The sequence below is a fragment of the Symphodus melops genome, assembly GCF_947650265.1.
Source record: "Symphodus melops genome assembly, chromosome: 12".
Lineage (NCBI taxonomy): Eukaryota > Metazoa > Chordata > Actinopteri > Labriformes > Labridae > Symphodus > Symphodus melops.
Window position 1 is genome coordinate 18,625,365 of NC_136702.1, and position 19,123 is coordinate 18,644,487.

The 19,123-nt window shown below is 41.8% G+C and overlaps 2 protein-coding genes across 2 annotated transcripts; one reads left to right on the forward strand and one right to left on the reverse strand.

Moving 5' to 3' along the window:
• The first annotated feature begins 526 nt into the window (after positions 1-526).
• On the forward strand, positions 527-13,642 carry cfap65 (cilia and flagella associated protein 65). Its single transcript, XM_079356750.1, has 35 exons — positions 527-678; positions 928-1,010; positions 1,245-1,465; positions 1,556-1,658; positions 1,892-2,058; positions 2,254-2,462; positions 2,964-3,100; positions 3,188-3,413; positions 3,581-3,849; positions 3,928-4,122; positions 4,240-4,466; positions 4,583-4,739; positions 5,165-5,293; positions 5,458-5,709; positions 5,812-5,951; positions 6,066-6,150; positions 6,235-6,381; positions 7,106-7,271; positions 7,451-7,579; positions 7,669-7,882; positions 8,080-8,208; positions 8,963-9,053; positions 9,136-9,221; positions 9,385-9,451; positions 9,607-9,717; positions 10,123-10,314; positions 10,461-10,619; positions 10,750-10,893; positions 11,060-11,176; positions 11,281-11,415; positions 11,512-11,562; positions 12,180-12,400; positions 12,736-12,867; positions 13,007-13,426; positions 13,546-13,642. Exons 2-35 carry the CDS (start codon positions 930-932, stop codon positions 13,592-13,594), a joined length of 5,358 nt encoding a protein of 1,785 aa, XP_079212876.1. The 5' UTR covers positions 527-678; positions 928-929; the 3' UTR covers positions 13,595-13,642.
• A 147-nt stretch (positions 13,643-13,789) lies between these two features.
• On the reverse strand, positions 13,790-18,919 carry LOC306832463 (FAST kinase domain-containing protein 3, mitochondrial-like; the record flags this gene model as incomplete). Its single annotated transcript, XM_079357165.1, has 9 exons — positions 13,790-14,377; positions 14,842-14,956; positions 15,167-15,236; positions 15,481-15,652; positions 15,762-15,847; positions 17,030-17,198; positions 17,455-17,642; positions 17,801-17,951; positions 18,086-18,919. The coding sequence occupies 9 exons, from the start codon at positions 18,917-18,919 to the stop codon at positions 14,255-14,257; spliced, it is 1,908 nt and encodes a 635-aa protein (XP_079213291.1). The 3' UTR covers positions 13,790-14,254.
• Positions 18,920-19,123: the final 204 nt, after the last annotated feature.

The window sequence follows — 19,123 nt, forward strand, 5'->3', positions numbered from 1 at the left end:
TTATATAATATTCAGCACTTTTTATGGTACTATATACTGTATGTTTGAAACAGCATGCTATTTGATTCAACTTTAAGTTACAGTCACGTGCACACACGCTCACCCTAACATACAGTACACACGGGCACATCGGAGCAATGAAAATGGCTGCACGTGATGTATTGTTTTTGAAATGTACAGTTAATGTGGCATTTTTCTTGTATTTTGTGACCTCTTATGTTGTCTTAATTATTTAATATAATATAATTTAATATATCAAAGTTTGTAATATTTGCTGGTGGAAAGTTTGAAAAAAAGGTTAATTCTTGTGCCGATCTTAATAAAATCAGAATGAAAAAATGAGCGTGTATGATGAACAATTAATGTTTCTTTGGTGAATATAAAATGATTTAACTAACAAATGCCATTAGTTTATGTATATAATATTGTTTTGATAGCTGTAGTGTTAGCTCAGTTTTTATATTTTTTTGTATCTACTAGTTTGATTATAGCCTTTTGGTCCCTCTTCAGTTGCCATAATTGCAATGCGGAAACGAGGCCAAACAAACGAGTGCTTGTTGCTATGGTAACGCCATGTCTAACAAACTTCACTCACCCATTCTGGTGACTGTTGTTATCGGCATTATAACTTAAATGACCAAATAACAGCAGTCCACAAGCTTTGGAGTTTGGAAGAAGGTAAGAATTACCTTTAGACAGTTTTAAGTTGAGTATGTTGTTTGTTAAACGTCTTTCCCGTATGACTGATATTAGCGATTTACTGTTGTCTTAAAAGTGTGATTTACAACGTTTTACACAGCTCTTTTAATGAGGCTAAAATAAAAATACGAATCATGAGAACTATGGTTACCAATAGGCAGCAACAAGTCGGTTTTTCCTCTATATTTTAAAATGTATTAACGTTTGAATTCTTCTCTTCATTTCCAGTCATGTTAGCTGAGCCAATAGGTCCGGACCATTTGGGTTCAGGAGCAATATGTGCGCCCTCCAGCGCTGGGAGGAAAATTGAAGTAACTTTAAAAACTATAAAATAAAGACATCATTAATATTATCTCTTATCTACAAGATTCTGCCATTAGACTTGTGTTACATTTCATCATATCCTACATGCTACATCTCTCTTTGATTACACAAGATTTCTATTTTGTATGGCCTCAAAAACTCCAATACAAAGTCATTTGGCTGATGATTTGTGCCATGTGTTCAGCTAAGTCTTTTGCAATCTTGTATCTTGGTTTCTCTAGAAGGCCCATCGTGTGCAGCGCCACACCCAGAATGATCCAGGGATTAGCCAGAGACAGTGGGATGGAAATTACCAGCGAAAAAATTGCAGCCAAAAAAGCTGTTTCCTTGGTCTGGAAGTGAAGACAGAGCTGGTCTGGGAGGACTGGGCTTTGGAAAAAGAGTTCACTAAGACATTGGTGTTGAAGAATACACGGAGCAAGATGCAGAAGCTCCATGTTAGGTCTTAGAAACACGAAAAGGATACACACATTTTTATAAACCAATAGATTTGTGAATAATCAAAGAAATCTTCATTGTTACTCCCTCGTAGGCCTCCTGTGTCCAAATTTTTCACCACCTTGATACCCCAGATCATTTTCATCAGCCCAGGAACATCTTTCTCAGTGCCAATCATCTTCAGACCCCTCCAGCGGGTAACATATTCAATATCTCTTTTTGAAAGTACTGGCTCCAGTGCTTTCGAATGTGGTACCCACTTTTCAGGCTGCTACCCATTGATGCAATTAGCCACCCCAACTATAAATAGCTGTACAAAAAGTAGAATCATTTTACTCAAAGATGTTCCAGGGACGTTACTCAGCACTCTACTTCTATTGTTGTATTCCATCTCTCTTTGTTTATGTGTCTGTCCATCTACCTGTGACAGTGTGAATATGAAGACACCATTGAATTTCAATGTAAAGATGGCAGCTTCCAAGTGTGCCTCCGTGCAGTCATCCCGTGTGCTGCCCTGGAGTTGCCAGACTCTGTGCTGCTGCCACTCTGTGCCGTTCAGCACTCTGTACATACCACTTTCCTGCTCCGAAACGTCAGGTATATAAGTCTGTTTCAGATACATGCAGAGAGATAGGAGGCGTGAATATTTAACCTAATTTCATTGTTCTTGTGTTTATGTCTGTTAGTTGTTTTGAGGAGGGAAAAATCACATCACTATTGTGTATTCATTCATTAATCCTAGCCCCTCTCATTTGTATGTCTTCCACTTGTTTGCATGCACTTTTAATGCAGTAAACTCCAGACATGCTTTCAGTGGGAGAGCTCTGGACCGTTCCACCTAAGCCCTGAACAAGGCCTGTTGGAGCCGGGCCAGGAGCGTCACATCACTGTGGTTTTCCGACCTCATGAGGCGCTTGTGTACCAACAACAGGCGTACTGCAGGTTTGGAGAAGAAGAGGATCAGCCTGAAAACCTTTGCACTGTGCTCCTACAGGGACTAGGTATTATACGTGATAAAAATGGATAAACATGGTTTCAAATGTTAACCCCTTACCCCTTACTGGCTTTGACAACATATTCTGACTTGTTAAGTTTGCCTTAGGTTATATGATCAGTACCCACAGTACTGTTGTCATCACAACAAGTGGTCCAGATGTTAATGGTTTAGGTAGGTGCTCTACTTAAAAGAAGAAGTAGGACAACAACTTGACATGTCAATTTGACATCTTGTTTGGTTGTATCAGTGTTGCTTATATGGTAGAATAAAAATATGGTGAAGAAATGATGTATGAAACCTCAATGTTACCCAACTGATCTCCCCTCTGACTGTGTATAACTGAGATTTAAGGGAAGGAGCTTGTTTTTCTTTAAATCAGAACTATGAATTAAACCATATGGCAACCAGGTATATAGTTAAAACCAGAATACTGTTTAAGAGAACATAGATGGTGAATAGAGACCATTATCCACTCTATTGCCTTGCCTCTTTTTTTCTCTTTTAGCTAAGTATCCGTGTCTTCACATAAAAACTCCAGTCAGCAAGGATGAAAAAGAACAGTGTGGTTCAGAGCTACACTTTGGATCTGTGGCTATTGGCCAAAGTTCACAGAAAGTCTTTGACATTTTCAACCCCTCTCCTGTAAGTAGAACACAAAGAGCCCCGAATGCAAATTTCCGAACATCAAGGGCTCTCTCTAATCGCTTGTTTTTGTCCCCTCTTATCCAGGTGCATACATCATTCTGCCTTTCAGCGCTCTCTGATGACGTGCCTTTATTGGGGTCAGTATTCAGCTGCGATGAGTCCAGAGGGGAGGTGGCGCCTGGCGGATCATTTCGGGTTGCAGTCACCTTTACTCCTGCTGTAGTAGATACTGTCTCTGTCGAGTACTTGTCTCTTAAATATAGTGGGGCACTCAGTGAAACTCTACTGAAAGTCACTGGAAACTCCACAGGTAAGAGAGACACAAATGAACACACACAGTCTACAAATCTCTACATATGTTTTTTTCTTTAATCTCAGTCATGTTTCTTTAAGCCTTTTAAATGAAAGAAGAACTTTAACCCTGAATCTAAAATCTGTACTTGCATGTGGACTTTTTGTTGCTTTTATTGTAAATAGGTCCTGAAGTGTCCTTGTCCTCCTCTGTGTTGGACTTTGGCTGCGTTGATGAAGGAGAAAAAGTTGTGCAGACAGTGGAGCTGGTTAATTCTTCTCCTGTTGAGGCGATCTACCAAGTAGACCTTGACTGTAGTGGGCACAGTGTGTTCAACATCCAACCAGCAAATGGCACCGTCCACCCACATAGCTATATCACACTGAAGGCAGTTTATAAGCCCACACAGCCTATTGCACATCACAGGAGAGTTGCGTGTCTTATACTGCACAGGGTAGGTACCAGTTTGTAGACGTACGCTCACTCATAGAACATAAACAAGACAATTTGTTCTATCTTATCTTTTCCATAGGAACCCATGTTCCTTGACCTGATTGGAACTTGTCACTCAGAGCTCCGGAAACCAGCCGTGCTGAAACCTGAACACTTGGTTCTTTACAAGCTCGACTGGTACCGCAGACAGGACCCAACAGACGCATTCAATCCCATACAGCAAGATCAAAATGTACACCTGAATCAACGAGGAGCGCTCTGCCCCCTGGAGGAGGTAAGGTGTAAAACAGAGATTGTAGAGGAACATATTAGTGTAATATAATGTCACAGTTCACTGCTACATGCTTAGTGTTGTCCATTTACAGTTTGTCTTTGTGTCACATCCTAACAGTCGCACCAAAAAGCAGACACTAAAAGTGTTTTGTCAAGAACTCCCATGGAGGACTATTTCCAATCCTGCATGGATCCATTCACTTTAAATTCTTCTTCATCGTCCCCACACGTAACTGTGGTGCCCAATGAGCTACTGTTTGACCACAAAACGTCCTCCCCTTTTTCTAATTCATGCACTTCCTCTCAGTCAGTGTCCATTACCAACCACACCAGAGGGAAACTCAGGTACTCTTTCCTTGGATAACCACTACAACATTCTCTGTATGAAACATGACCAGAATATCTCTTTAGTTGTTTCTCTCTCTCTCTCTCTCTCTTTTTTTGTTTTTTTTGTGATCCAGCCTGGTGTGGACTGCAGCCCGAGACTCTCCGTTCTCTGTCTCTCCCTTGTTATGTGACCTAGCGCCACTGAAATCCACCTCGTTTAGGGTGAACTTTGACCCAAAGCAGCCTAATACTCTGCATGAAGCACAGCTTGAGTGCTTTGCATACTGTAAGGTAATATAGTTGGATAAACTTTAAAATGTCCTCCCATCAAGTGGTGGTGCATTTCATTCTTAAGTAAATGTGGTAACACTCTATATTAAGGTCACAATATTCAGCATTAACTACATTCTTATTAGCATGCTAATTAGTAGCATACTGGCTGTTTCTTAGTGCCTCATTCTACATGACCATATTCTATAGATACAAGGCCATTTATGAAGACTTTCCCTCAATACCATCCAAATTTCTGCTTACTTATAGGAAGTTAGTGGAGGTAGTAGCCAGCATGCTCCTAATTTGCATGCAAATAAGCCACTAGTTAATGGGGAATATAGTGACTTTAAATTTAGTGTTAAGAGTTTAATATGTCTCCCTGTAAACTTCTGTATTTTTAATTTTTTGCGATCACTAACATCTTTCTCCCCTTGATGCTGCAGGAAAATCATCTCTTAGAAGGCAAATTGCTGTGTCCACCCTGGTCAGTGACTGTCAGAGTTATAGGTCACTCCTTTCAGCCCGGCAAAGAGCATTTCCTCCCATGCTGCTCATTGAAGCCCCCTCGAGTGGTGAGAGGCGAGACTGGGAATGAACCAAAATGTCATTCTTTCTCCTTTAGAAATGAGTTGTCGGCCTTGTCTGAGTAAAATATTCCCTAAACCCATGATAAAGAAGACTTTTCCTCTGCTTGTTGTAAAGAGGAGATACTCTGCTAAATGAAGTTTCTTTCCAGGTATTCCCAGCCCTGAGTGTTCTTTCCTATAGAACAGTGCTTCTCCAGAATCGTGGAGACCTGCCGCTCACTTTCTATCTGGACTGCAGCTCAAACCCTGTTTTGGCAGAATCTTTGTCTGTAGTGCCCAGCTGTGGATTGATCCAGCCTTCCAATCACCAAATCCTTACTCTCAGAACAACTCCCAGTGAAGAGAATCCCAAACAGGGATTCAGCCTACACCTAAAGCTCAATGCATCAAAACACACAAAGGTAGTTGATAGACTACACAGGAGTACATGGCTCTGAAGCAGTTGGACTCACTACACTGTTTTGTCAGGTTTTTGAATGTGCCTCTGATGTTGTGTCCTCTAGGAACTGGCAGTTGTCAGTGTTGTGGAGAAGCTGTGTGTATCTCTGGAAGGAGATGGCAGTTTATATTTCCTGCCGACAGCTGTGGGCTCACTGACTCAGCGCTCTCACCGCATCAGGAACCTCAGCCGCCTACCTCTACGGTTAGTTAGAAGAATGTTTGCCAATTGTCATTCTCTATTTCTTTCAGTTTTGAGTTTGTTCTCTTTGTGGGCTAGACTTATGCCAGAATCATTAATCTGAATGTCCTTTTATAGTTTCAAATGGAGCATTGCAGAGCCAGACCAGGAGCTTATCTGTGTTGAACCAGATGCTGGTGAACTGCAGCCCAATGAGAGCTCAGTAAGAGATTAACAAAACCATGCATAAATCTATGCTATCAAAGACTGTGGGACGGAATGATTGAGTGACTTGGTAATGTTACAGGTTCAAATCTGGTCCTTCAGCCCGCTGGAGGAAAAAGCATACACACTTAGACCTTCTCTCACCTTCTGGCCGATCCAGACACACGGATCAGGCCACTCTCATCTTATCCTTGAAGTGGTTGGAATCGGCTCTCGAGGATTCCTAAAGGTGGGATTTTCATTGACAATATTCTCCACTGCCATTTTTCTCTGATGTCACACTCAGGGTAGGGGGAAGCTCATAGGCTGTTATAACGCTGTGCAGATTACATGAACACAGGCAGAACGATTTGCAAAATCTATCAGCTCCTCAAGTTTGCACTTGAAACGCAGCTTGATGGATCTCCAGTTTCACTCGCTATAGTATTTTCAGTAGGTGATCAATCATGGGGAAATGAAAATCATGTTACATTTTCTGCCTTTAAACAACTTTTAAAAAAAAAAAAATTTGTTGGCATTTTGTTGAACTAGGGCAGTGAATAGAGTCAGGAATCTGGGAGAGAGAAAGTGGAGAATGACACACACAGGAAAGGAGCTACAGGTCGGATATGAACTTGGACTGTCCGCTTTGGGGTCTTTAACTTCTATACATGGGGTATGCAAGCACTAACCACTCGGCTACCGGCACCCTGCTTTTAACAACTTTTAAACACGGCAGTAACAATCTCATGACATCCTGCGTGAACTTCCCTCTGTGAAAAGTTCATCAGAGAAAAATAGCTGCTGTGAATTTTTGTTCAGTTGTGTTTGTGTGATTTGTTGTCAAGCATTTGCACAAGGGATGTATATTTCCTCCCCAGAAATATTCTAATGACTAATTCCATCCCCAGTAGGAGTATAAATCTGTCTTTAAGCCTGCCAAACCAAGCTGAGAGCAGATTTTCTTTTCCTAGGCAGAGAAGGAAGTTCTGGATGTCGGAGAGATTATGGTTGGAGGCTATCGCTCAGTTGAGGTTCCTCTGGTGAACAGCAGCTCCTGCCCCGTCTCATTTTGTCTCTCTGTAGAGCAGAGCCTTCTGAGTGAGGATCATGTTAATGACTCCCAGACAGAGCCAAAAGGTAATCTCTTTAATGACCACAAAGAATATCCATGACATTGACAGATTATTATACACATTTGTCAGTCAGGTTGAAAAAGAAGTTCCTACTTTAGAGCCTATCTAGCCGGTAGAGATGACAGAAAATGCAGGTGATGAACAGGTGTGGTCGACTAAATGTGCCCTTTTTTACCCTATTAGCTCTGAAAGTGGACCGTGACAGGGGTACAATTGCCTCACACTCCACAATGCTGCTGCAATTTACAATCGGACCACACAGACGAGCCCAGTACCAGTGGCTCATCAGCTACCAGATGCTGAATGCCAGCGGTAGATAATTAACTATACAGACTTCAATGTTTTCAGCAATTTTTTTTATTCATCGAATAAAGGTTTTCAATACCTGTCTCTGTTCTCAGGAAAAGTGTTATCCCCTCCTCAAGCAGTGTGTGAAGTTCTAGCTAAGGGCGTCTTTCCCACCCTGAAGGTGAGTGACGTGTGCGGCAGGGGCAGTGCAAGCAGACTCAGCAAGGCGCGTCTGTGGAAACTGTTCTCATTGGACAGCCTCAATGAGCACCTGCTCTCCAACCCCTCCAATGCAGAACTCACTCACAGAACCCCCGCAAGGCACAGGTAAGGCCGGGGCAGGTCTATACTGAAGTACTATTCTCAAGTTAACATTACACATGGAAAAGAAATGTTCTTTTTTTTTTTATTTTGGTTAACTCCATTTTTAGAATCATGAATGGATTGTTTTTCATTTATTAAAGTATGCATACAATTAAAAAAATCATTCATGTACATGACCAATTCTTCTCTTTCTGTTGTAGTATGAGCCCCTCTCTTTCCATCTTCACTAAAGCGATGTTAGATTTTAACTTCAGCGCTGCTCCCCTGCATTCTGACCCCTCAACTTTTATGCTGATGCTTGACAACCCTGGCTCCCTCCCTGTAGACTGGTGAGTTTAATTCATGTATATTTTCTTCTGGGACAAGTATGGAGCAAGTAGTGCCACACTCTGCAGTATGTGTAGCCTCAGCTAATTTACACTCAGCGTCCCTTGGTGGGTCTTTACAATACATAAAGCTCAACAGCGGAACTGAAAAAAATACAACCAAACAAGCACAACAATAAAAGACGGAACAGTTCAAGATTATACAGTACATGACCACAAGACTAAGTCCTCCTTTGAAAACAGCTTCAGTTTGTAAATGACTCCAGTCTGGCTCCAGTTTGAGCTCTGCATGTAAAGCGCTCCACATGTTGATCCTCTGATCAGAACTGGCTATTTGTCCAAGTGTTGATTGACCAAATGACACCTTACAGTAGACAGCAGACGCTCCACATATTACAAAGCCTCACGATCTAAGTGGAGCCACAAGGTCACAGATCATCTGAGGAGCCTGATAAGTCACATATGTATGGATCAGTTTAAGCCCAGAAAATGTGATGAGAAAAGTTCCAAGAAAACTGTAAATATAAGTCAGTTAAAGTCAGTGAGGGCTTTATTTACCATCACGTTTGTATTTGGTGTGGAATTGCTAATTTTAGAATGCAGCTTTCATTTACAATTTATACAGTATGCGTCACCTTGAGTGAGTATATAATATAGTGATTATAATGAGGAATACGAGTTACACAAAGTGGAGCTGTATAGACATTATTTTTAAAAATGTATCTTTAATAATCTCTGATTTACTCCTTCAACTCAGGGCCTTCTTGTTTCCTGAGGACCAACAGATAGAGCTGGAGTACTGGGCTGAGACAGGAGAGTTTCGCTGTACTGAGCTGTACCACATGAAGGTCAGGTATTCAGATATTTCAGACATGACCTTTTTTTTTTTTTTTTCTCTAAAAAATATAAATCTAATTTTGTCCTTGACAGGTTAAGGACAACGGTCTGTTTAGTGTTTCTCCTCGTTCTGGGACTTTGCTCCCCGGCCAACAGAGGACAGTATGCTTCAGTTACAGGTCAGAGATTTTGTTTGCAGGGTGCGGTAAAAGGAATAGAATTTGCTAATATTGTTAAGCCGTTAGTAAAAGTTGAAATGATTTTAAAGTAAAAAAAACAGCTGTTTTAGGAATCAGCTTTATCTAGCATGCTCCTTGAAGTATCTCAACTTTGTTCACACAGTCACCACTTCACTGGAACGGATCGGTTTCCTGTCGTATTCAAAATTTCAAATGGCAGAGAGATCCTGGTGAGGCAGAATTTTACCAATCGGACCTTGCCTATGATAGAACGTATATTCCATTTACGAAGAAGAAGATATTCTCCAGAACAGCTTTAAAGGGAGCATCCTGTAAGGACTCTCTTTTGAATTGACTCGTGTCTGTGTTTGGTTTGTGTGTGCAGCTGAACTTCCAGGGTGTGACGTTGGAGAGAGACAGACCATATCTCCACTTTGCCTCCAAGCGTCACGTTTTCCATTCTGTTATGATTGGGGACTGTAATCCTCCCAGGCAGGTGTGTCTCTTTTCTTAACTTTCTGCCTTTTAGGACTGGCACAGTGATCCTGGCATGTCTTCACCCAAACAGTTTCCACAGATATCTCTTCTTACTTGACATTCAGCAGTGGTTTCCTATATAGATGTGATCCTCTAAGCAGAAATCGACCATAACATCTGAAATTGAAATCTGTTGTTGTTTTCTTACAAAGAAAACAATCTAACTAAACTGCTTCATTGCTATTCACCAGAAGGAAAACACACTCATCTATTAGAATACTATTTTTAATCTATTCAGACCCTTTCAGAATGAGTGTATTTACAAATGATTTACTTGGGAGACTGAACTATGTTCCTGTCTATTCAAAATGTATCCAACGTTTTGCATTACACTCTATAAGACTTGACATGTCTATCTTTGCAGGGGTTTGAACTACACAATGGTGGTGCAGTTCCAGTCTGTTATAAGGTGGACAGAGACATGTTAAGTCAGCTACAGGTGGACAACTTTAACCATCCAGTGTTGTGCTGCCTAAATCCAGAGGGAGAAATCCTACCAGGAGAGAAAAGCATGCTGGAATGGATTTTCTCTCCACTAGAGGCAAAGATGTACCATGTAAGAACTGAGTCATATACAGCCTAAATTTAAAATAAATAAAAGTTTTTTTCCCCCCAAATATATCAATTTTTTTTTTTTAAATCCAGTTCAGTAAATCTCCCATCTCCTTCATTTGACGTCTTGTCTGGTTTATATTTCGCCAGATGGATGTTCTCCTCTATGTCCAGGATGGAGACTCCACACTGGTGACATTTGAGGGATGTGGCTTGAATTCTCCCACGATGTGCTTCACACAACAATTTCACTGCAGTGATTGTAAAGTGTCTGAGGCCTGTGTTCAGAGGCTTCCCTTCCCAGAACAGGTGGGAGCAGTTAAGTCTTTTACTTTCTCTGCCTTCCTGCTCCTTGTGTTTTCTCGTCTTTGTTAAATTCACCATCTCAAAGGTTTACATTCATCTCAAATCTACGCGTCTGCGCAATACCAATGTGTAGGTGGTGTCTCTGTCTGAGGACAGTGTCTCTCTGGGTGACATCCCCGTGTGTTCAAGATCTACAAGAATCCTCTACCTGACCAATGTGTCCCACACAGACACTGTCCACTATACATGGGACCTCCAGCAGCAGATCAATCAGCAGGTACAGGAATGGTGATATATGCACACTTTTACATGTTTTACTCTGTCAATATTTATACTCTAATGTGTGTGATATCACAATATAGAACTCAATGTGAAAAATAAATCACTGTTAATAAAGTGTATGTGTGTCCATGTCTGTGTGTGTTTTTATTTTTTATAATCAGGTGGTACAGATACATCCACAGAAGGGGGTTCTACATCCAGGACAGAGTTCCCTTTGTTTTCTCACATTTACTTCTTCTGACTACCCCACTCATTATCAGCTGGACATTCTCTGTCAGGTACCATGGCCTTTCTACTGTATATTTAAAGCTGCATTAATAGGATAGCAGTCCTGGCTGCTCTCTGAAAATGAAGGATGACATCCTGTTTGTGATGTATACAGGTTACTCAGGAGGCTAAACTGACTCAGTATCGAGATGCTTTGCAGCGCTGGGAGGAAGAGAAAGAAAGACAGCAAGTTGAATTCATTATCACGGACAAAATCACTACGGAAACCTCAGAAGTCCTGACAGATGAGGTACTTCCTCTTTCTCCAAGGACACCGATGGTATATTTCTGACTGGGATGTAATACTTTCCTCCTCACTGTATTTACCTCCTTTTTCTTTTTAAAGCAACCTGTTGCATCATCAGTGAGAAAAGGGCCACCACTCAGGAAATACAAGGTAGGCGTTCGCTGTCATGTTTCAACAAATACATCCATCATCAAAGTTGTGAAAAAGAAACACCTAAAAGCAAAAATTTGTTTTGCCGGTTCATTGCACGATATTTCTGCCCCTATACATATTGCCTTCAAAAATCGACGAGATGCATGATGGTGGGACATTACTTTGCTGACATCAGAGGTTGTAACGGGCAACAAGCATCACAGTGACCGCTGTTAGGAGAAGAGAAGCTCCGTGTGCATGTCTGAGTGTGTCTTTGTGTGTGGAGCCCTCTGCTCTTTCTTTACACATTGTGTCATTGGAACTGAGACAACAACGGTACGCCACTCGCACAATCAACTTTGAAAGTACAAAGAGAGGTAATGACAGCGGGGCTTCTTAACTAAGAGAACCAGAGGGTCACCCTGAAGTGTCCTGAGGCACTGAACCCCAAATAGCATGGGATTCCCATGCTACTGATGTACACTTTACATAACCTACCATTATTGTGTAATTGTTTGAATGTGACATGTAGTGTAAAAAAGTGCTTTGAGTAATCAGAATACCTGAATCATGCAAGCTCAAGTCAGGCTTTCTTTTTGCTTGAGTGTTTTTTTTTCCACTTTCTCTCCCACCAGACTCTTCCTCCAATTTGTGCCAGGACTAATTATGAAACAGTGGGCACTATATGTACAAAGATAACAAGAGCTGACCGACGGGCACAGCGAGAAAAAGCCAAAGTACTGACGTGCCCTGAACTGCCTCAACCCGCTCTGCTGCACCTGGGCATCACAGCACACTCGCATGGACTTCTGGACTACATCCCACACTTCCCTGATCAGTTCCATGAGCACTCTCGGTAAACTTATTTTTACATTACACATTAAGGTGTGTATAGATAATTAAGGTTTAAGAATTATGTTTTGACTCTGTGACATTCAGCGGTCTGATGTAAAGTATTTTTTATGTGATTCTCTTGAGTAGCAAAACACGCTTTGTGGGGAGCGCTGGTGGCGCAGCGGCAGTGCGTGCGTCCCCATGCATCGAGGCTATAGTCCTCACGCATCCGGCCTGGTGGCTCTCCCCACTCTCTCTCCCTGATTTCCACCTCTGTCCACTTTCCTCCCTCTATAATAAAGGCAAAATGCCAAAAATAAATCTTCAAAAAAACACGCTTTGTGCTTTCTTCCTCAGATGTCATCAGTTGATTAAACCCAAGACTCATCAAACATCGAGTTCAAGCTCATCTCCCCCTTCCTTGTCGCCTTCGCTGACACATGGCCCTGACAGGGAGATCCTAATACAAGTACTCAACTCTCTGCTCAGGTAATACTCACCAGTGTCACCCATATCCATGTATTAAACACTTTATTCATTGATTCTCACTAAACATTGAACTGGAGATATTTTAAAGAATATTTAAGGTGATAGATTTATTTGTATGAATGCATCTCATCCTCTCTAGGGACATCCTTGATGATTCAACCTTCACCAAGTCTCTGATAACAGTGCTGTCGCAGCCTGTTACATACCCACTTCAAGAAACTAGTCACACCTCCAGTTCCTCATTCCCAGCCACCCACCCGTCCCTGCTTCCTCCCTCATCGACATCTCACACTCCGCCCGAGGCTCAGGTTCGGTTGAGTGGAGGAAAGGCTGTGCAAAGGGGGCAGCACAACCTTGTGGACAGTCAGGAGAGTGCAGGCGGAGGTGTCATAGAAAGGCCTCAAACAGATAACACACTGCACACAAGAAGTGTGTCTGCTGACATATGTGAAGATGTTCTAGTGAACACCCTCCAGAACCTGATGATGGAAGCTGTCAGAGGAGAGCTGCTCCTTACTGCACATCCTCGCACAGCTACGCTGCCACCAGTTTCTCCCAGGTGAAGACAGATGTATAATTTACACCACCTGTAGCGCTGGATGTTTCCAGTTTAAAATATTTATCAGAGAATAGATTAAAAAAAAAAAAATCACTGTAAAATGTTTTTGTTTTCATTAGAAATGCCATGACTTCAAAAGCAAAGACTGAAGAGGAGAGAGAAAACTGAAAGAAGGAACCAGCAGTAGCACACCACTGTTTCTTGAAAATAAAACTTGAGTGTAACGTGAAGCAATTTATTGTACATCGTAACATCAAATTAAAACATCCTCTTAAGTGAATTAACTCTGAATGATTTTACAAATCCCCTCAAAAATGAGGCACTAAACAGGGCAAAGGCTGCAGTCAGAGCTCTGCAACACTCAATATGTGTATGGTATACTTCATTTTTTTTTCATCATAAATGATCACTGATAATAATTATGGTCATTCACAATAAATAAATAAATAAACTCCTTTTAAACTTCCTGGAATCAAAGAGTTCAACTGTGGCCTAAAAAGTACCAATACTGTCCTCAGGTCAAAGGGCTAAATGTCAAACCACAGTAACACCAATGACCAATAAAGCAGCACTTTCTTTGTAACGTCTTCACTTTCTTTGTCATATTAAAAGTCAATAGAATTTTATTCTTTTTCAAGAATCCAGACTGCTTTGACATTTCACACACGATGGCACTTAATCTGGTAGAATTATCCTCCGACATTGTTTGTACTCTGATGCTTCAAAAGGCACTTTGTTTCATGAAGATAACATGGTTACAAACAAAGCTGTCCGAAGTGTATTCACTGAGAATATATTACAGAGTTTGTTAAGATTTGGGATCAGCGGTTAATGTCCTTGATGTGTCATTGGAATCAGCGACTGAACTTGAAGATGGTTGGAGATCTTGTTGTGAAGATATTCGACTTGTTCCCCGTGACTGCCCATCCTCTCGAAATCGAAGTAAGGAATCTGTGAGAGAAAAGACGCAGAGATCTTAGTGGATCTTTAAGTGTTCTATGAATATCACCAACTGATTAGTTAAACATTTTAAATGTCTGTTGAAAGAACTTTATTATTTTGGAGCTCACCTTAAAAAAAAACACTTAAAGGATCAAACTTTAACTGACATTGTATGTTCAATATGGGTAGAATTGATGTGCAGGCAAGTTGTCATGTCAGATACACTGAAGCTTCAGTGTTTAAGCAGCTCCACATCAGTCTTAAAACTTTTCTGCGATCTAACCTCTCCATTTTTTTAATGCATCTCAGATACCATAGTTTGAGCATGTGTCTTGAGGTGGAGCTGATTAGAATAGAAAATCACTTCTATATCTGAACCACTTATCTCCTGTGCTGCAGCAGCCGTTGGTCTGCCATTTCCCCCGGGCAAAACGGCACATTTACAACTCCCTGACAAATGTTTTCAAACCTACCTGGATCACCTCATAGCCCATCCTGCGGAGGTGTCTCCTCTTCGTGGCTTCCTTGCCCAGCAGGTGTTGTGTGTTGCTGCAGAATCTGTTCTGACCATCCAAACACAGTGCCAGCCTACACGAACAAGACATGACGAAACAGTTTGAAAAATGGTGTCACGCTGCTTAATTACAACTTTTAAAAGGTGGAGGTTTAATGGCCAGATTTGGTCCAAAATGTAGATCACTTTTTCAAACTAAAAATCGATATTTACTAGTATTTTGATGCAAAACTCACTTTCCTATTCTTTTCAGATACAGTAAACATGTTAAGGAAAAACCTTACCTCCTGTGAGTGTTATCCCACTGCGATGGAGGCAGAATGTATCCAGACTCATCCAGGCACATTTCAACATCTAGAGATGAAACATAAACAGTGAGTACAGCAGGAGAAGATTTTACAATGTGAAGAAGAGAGAGACATAAAATGTAGAAATAATATGCATCTCAGCAGGCTATGCATGTCATTTTCTTAAAAAAAAAAAAAAAAAAGAAGAAGCTGAGGTCCATATCCTATCTTTAGGATGAGCAGTGCTTTAAAAATCGGTATTTCTCCCTTTTTGATCATCAATGTATGAATATTCTGTGTGTACTGCTTACCGACAGTGTAACCACTGTGAATAAAGACTCTGGTCGAGTAAAACTCCCCCCCCAGCAGCTCTATCAGCGGCCCTTTGATCTGTCTGTAAAAGAGCCTCTCCATAGGCGTCTCAAATGCTTCGTCCCAAGTGGAGAACTTCTTCATACGGTGGGAGTAAGGCAGCCTGGGACCCTGATGAATAACACATACAGATGTGTTTACTTGAACAGATTTCGTAATCCTCATCGAATACCTGGATTTTCATTTTTCAAAAACTCAAGCAGCAGTGTGTTATTCTCACCCAGTAGTGATTGCACTCTAATGTGGTGGACAGATGAAGCTGTGTCAGTTGTCCAAGCGTATTTCTGTCCAGTATTTCCCCCTGAGCTGTAAGACAGAAAGGCTTACATCACATGCATGTACACAAGTATTACTTCAGGACTCATGTTATATATCAGAGTACTGGCCAACATAAGTTTATCCTGGTTGAATCCGTACCTCTAGGTATGAGCATCAACTCTGGTCTATACAGTGTGTACCATTATACCGTGGTCTGGGGGAATACTCGATTCTGATTGGCTGAAGGGTGTTCATTCACTTTTGATATATAGACACCAATGGAAGTAGTAAAAGTTGAACATTCTGTTCACTGTTCCAATTAAATGTGCTGCAGAGGTATCTCAAATTAGTAACCATAGCAACAGGGACAACAATTCTCAGATTTATTGCAACAAAACAACAAACTTTATCCTTAACCTATAGCTTTTCTGGCCCTATTAAGATCTTCTGGAAAAAAGTGCATATCTTATCAAACTCTGAGTTTGTTCTGTCAGTGCATCATCCTCTGAGCACCACGAGATGATGCTCAAGCTGTGCATTTTGTTTGATCCAGCAAAAAGCTCACCTACAATCTAATGCAATCTGATTCTAGAATTCTGACATTAAAAGGCAGGGTGGGTCATTTCCTCCACAAACACTTTTTAAGATTTTGGTTGAAATTGTCTTTAGGTCCTGACATTAAATAATAACTCATACGCTCTGAAAAAGAAACAAACAAACAACAAAAAAAACCCTCTGTAGCAGCTGTAGATATGTTAAAAACGTCGACCAATGTCTTCACTCGACCACGTTTTAGAAACAAATCAAGCCTCTCCAGCCCGTGCATGCACGAGTCCACATGCAAAGCATGAGCTAAAAATCTGCTTCTGGACCAATGGCGCGAGCGCATGCAAGTGAGGGCCGGGACTTTTTGAAGGAGCACGGGTTGGTGAACACAGAGAACGGAAAGGATGCTACTTTCAAAATCATGCTAGTTTTCGAAAATTACCGCTTTCATTCATTAAATATGAAAGCCATCGTCACTTTTTATAGGTGTGAGCATTTCCCACTACATCATCAAAAACAGAACAACAAACTCAGTATAATTTAAAAGTGTCAAATCTTCGATATGCTAACAAGCCGTCTGGTAAAGGACATAAGCAGCCTGGCACTGTTGGACATGTGGGTGTGTATAATTTCTCCTTGGGCAGGAAATAATGGAACACTTGATACGTGGAGAGAGTGTCACACCTTGCAGTTGGTGTAGGAAGAACGGGCTGAAGACCTTGGACAAGTAGTTGAGTGGGAAGCGCTCCAGGTGGATGCAGGCGTGCAACACCTCGATCAGGGAGCGAGGCTGGAACTGAGAAAACCTGGATGACAAAATGCTCTCCAGCTTCTTAAACATTTGACTGGAGCACTGAGAGAGAACAAGGAAAACATAAAGAAGAGAAAACGTTACTATGATGTCGTGCTGCTTCACAAATAATGGAGTACATTATCAACTGAGTACTGCACATCTAGCAAATAAGACAAATATCCAGTTGTGATTTTTTTAGCGTAAAAATAAAGATTACATCTTAATTATGTCAACTGCCATTTAGCTCATACCTTGAGTTTTAATTGTAATCTATGTTGATATTAACGGAGAACAGAACATTATGCAGAGCCCTCACCTGTGGCAGATAGTTAAGTCTCCCCATGGCGACGATCTGTTTGGCTATCTGTGGAGTGCTGTGCTGCTCAGCTCGGCAAACAAAGTTCTCAGCCACAGCCTCAAAGATGGGCTCCGAGCGGCACCTCATCTGCAGGCAGTACTCCATGACGGTGCTAAGCAGCTCTGGGTCACACCCACCCAGCCTCTCTGACAAGGAAACAGTACAGAAGCTCATGGTTAATGAAAAATATTTGCATCCAAAACATCCTCACAATCAATCCCTCTTGTTATTAAGAATAGGCATGGCAAAGTAAAAAGCATGGGATAAGTGTAAAGGGTCTCAGTGAATACACGTTCATTCCCACCTGGTAGGTGCTTCTCCATAGCAGCAAGGAGCTCGGCATCATGTTGTCCAAAAATCATGAGCGCAGAGAGAACGTTTATAACTTCTTTGTCACTAAAAGCTTTAAAGATTCGAGATGCTCTGTGACTCAGCCTCAGCACCAGGGAAATGGCCTGTGAAGCAAATATCAGCAATTATAAGATTTTTTTTTTTTTTTTTCAAAAATTCTCAAAAAGTGGCCAACACATACCACTCTATTTGTTTTTTTTTTTTGTATTGCGTACAGAAGCGGCCATGCTTTACTCACCTGTCTGTGCTGCAACTTCAGCAGGGACTGCAGTATCTTGCTGACTTGTTTTGCTCTCAGCCGGTGGACCATCCTCTGCGTGTGTCTGTTCAGAGTGGACAGCATGAATATCTGCTGCGGGGTGGCTGGATCGTAACACCGAGCCAGCAGAGAGTAGACTCTGACAGTCTCACTGGGAGAGAAAACATCCTCTTCTACAGCAACTCCTATAGAGTCCAGGACCTCTGTGAGCAAGGCAGACTTGTGGCCCTCAAGGGAGTATGACACCTCACCCAGGTGGCAGAGCTGAAGCACCCCGAGCTCCCTATGTCTGAGGAGCTGCATGCACTCGTTTATCAGTCTGAGAACCAGAGGGTTGTCCGCCTTTAAGTCAAATTCAACACATGCTCCGAGCAAACTAGCCAGTCCCTCCGCACGGTCATTGCTGGGGAGATCTGCCAGCCTGGAGCAGAGCTCAGGGATCACTTCCCCTTCAAACAGAGACTGTATATTGACTCGTGCAGCTGCATTAATTTGAGGTTTGCTGTATGGGCTGTATGGAGAGAGGTATAGGGATGGTTTTGGTACGTGTCTACCCAGCTGGTACACCGTTAGTTCATCGTCTCTTTTCCAAGGGGAGGGCACCAAGGTGGGTAAAGGGGCAGCACTCACCTGCTGGACCACTGCTGTGTTTACCTGCGCGCTTTGAAAATGACGAACTGAAGTGACACTAAGCTGTTCCACACTTCTATCCACATGAGTGCAAAGAAAGGGTGCACGATGAAGAGGGAAACACGCAGAGGTGTGCTGACAAGCCGCTCTGACAGACGACGAGAAACAGGCAAAGGACTTCATTGTTGTCTCAATGTTGTAACAGCGCCTTCCTGTCACAGAAAAGCACAAAGACAAGAACATTCATCGTTTTTCTAAGCACGCTTTGCGTCACTACGTTAAATTGTGTTACTCTGTTAAGCTACTGAAACAGAGTACAGGACGTTACGAGACTTCAACATGACAGTAAAACAAGAAACTTCAAATTCATCCCGCTGACTTGTTTTA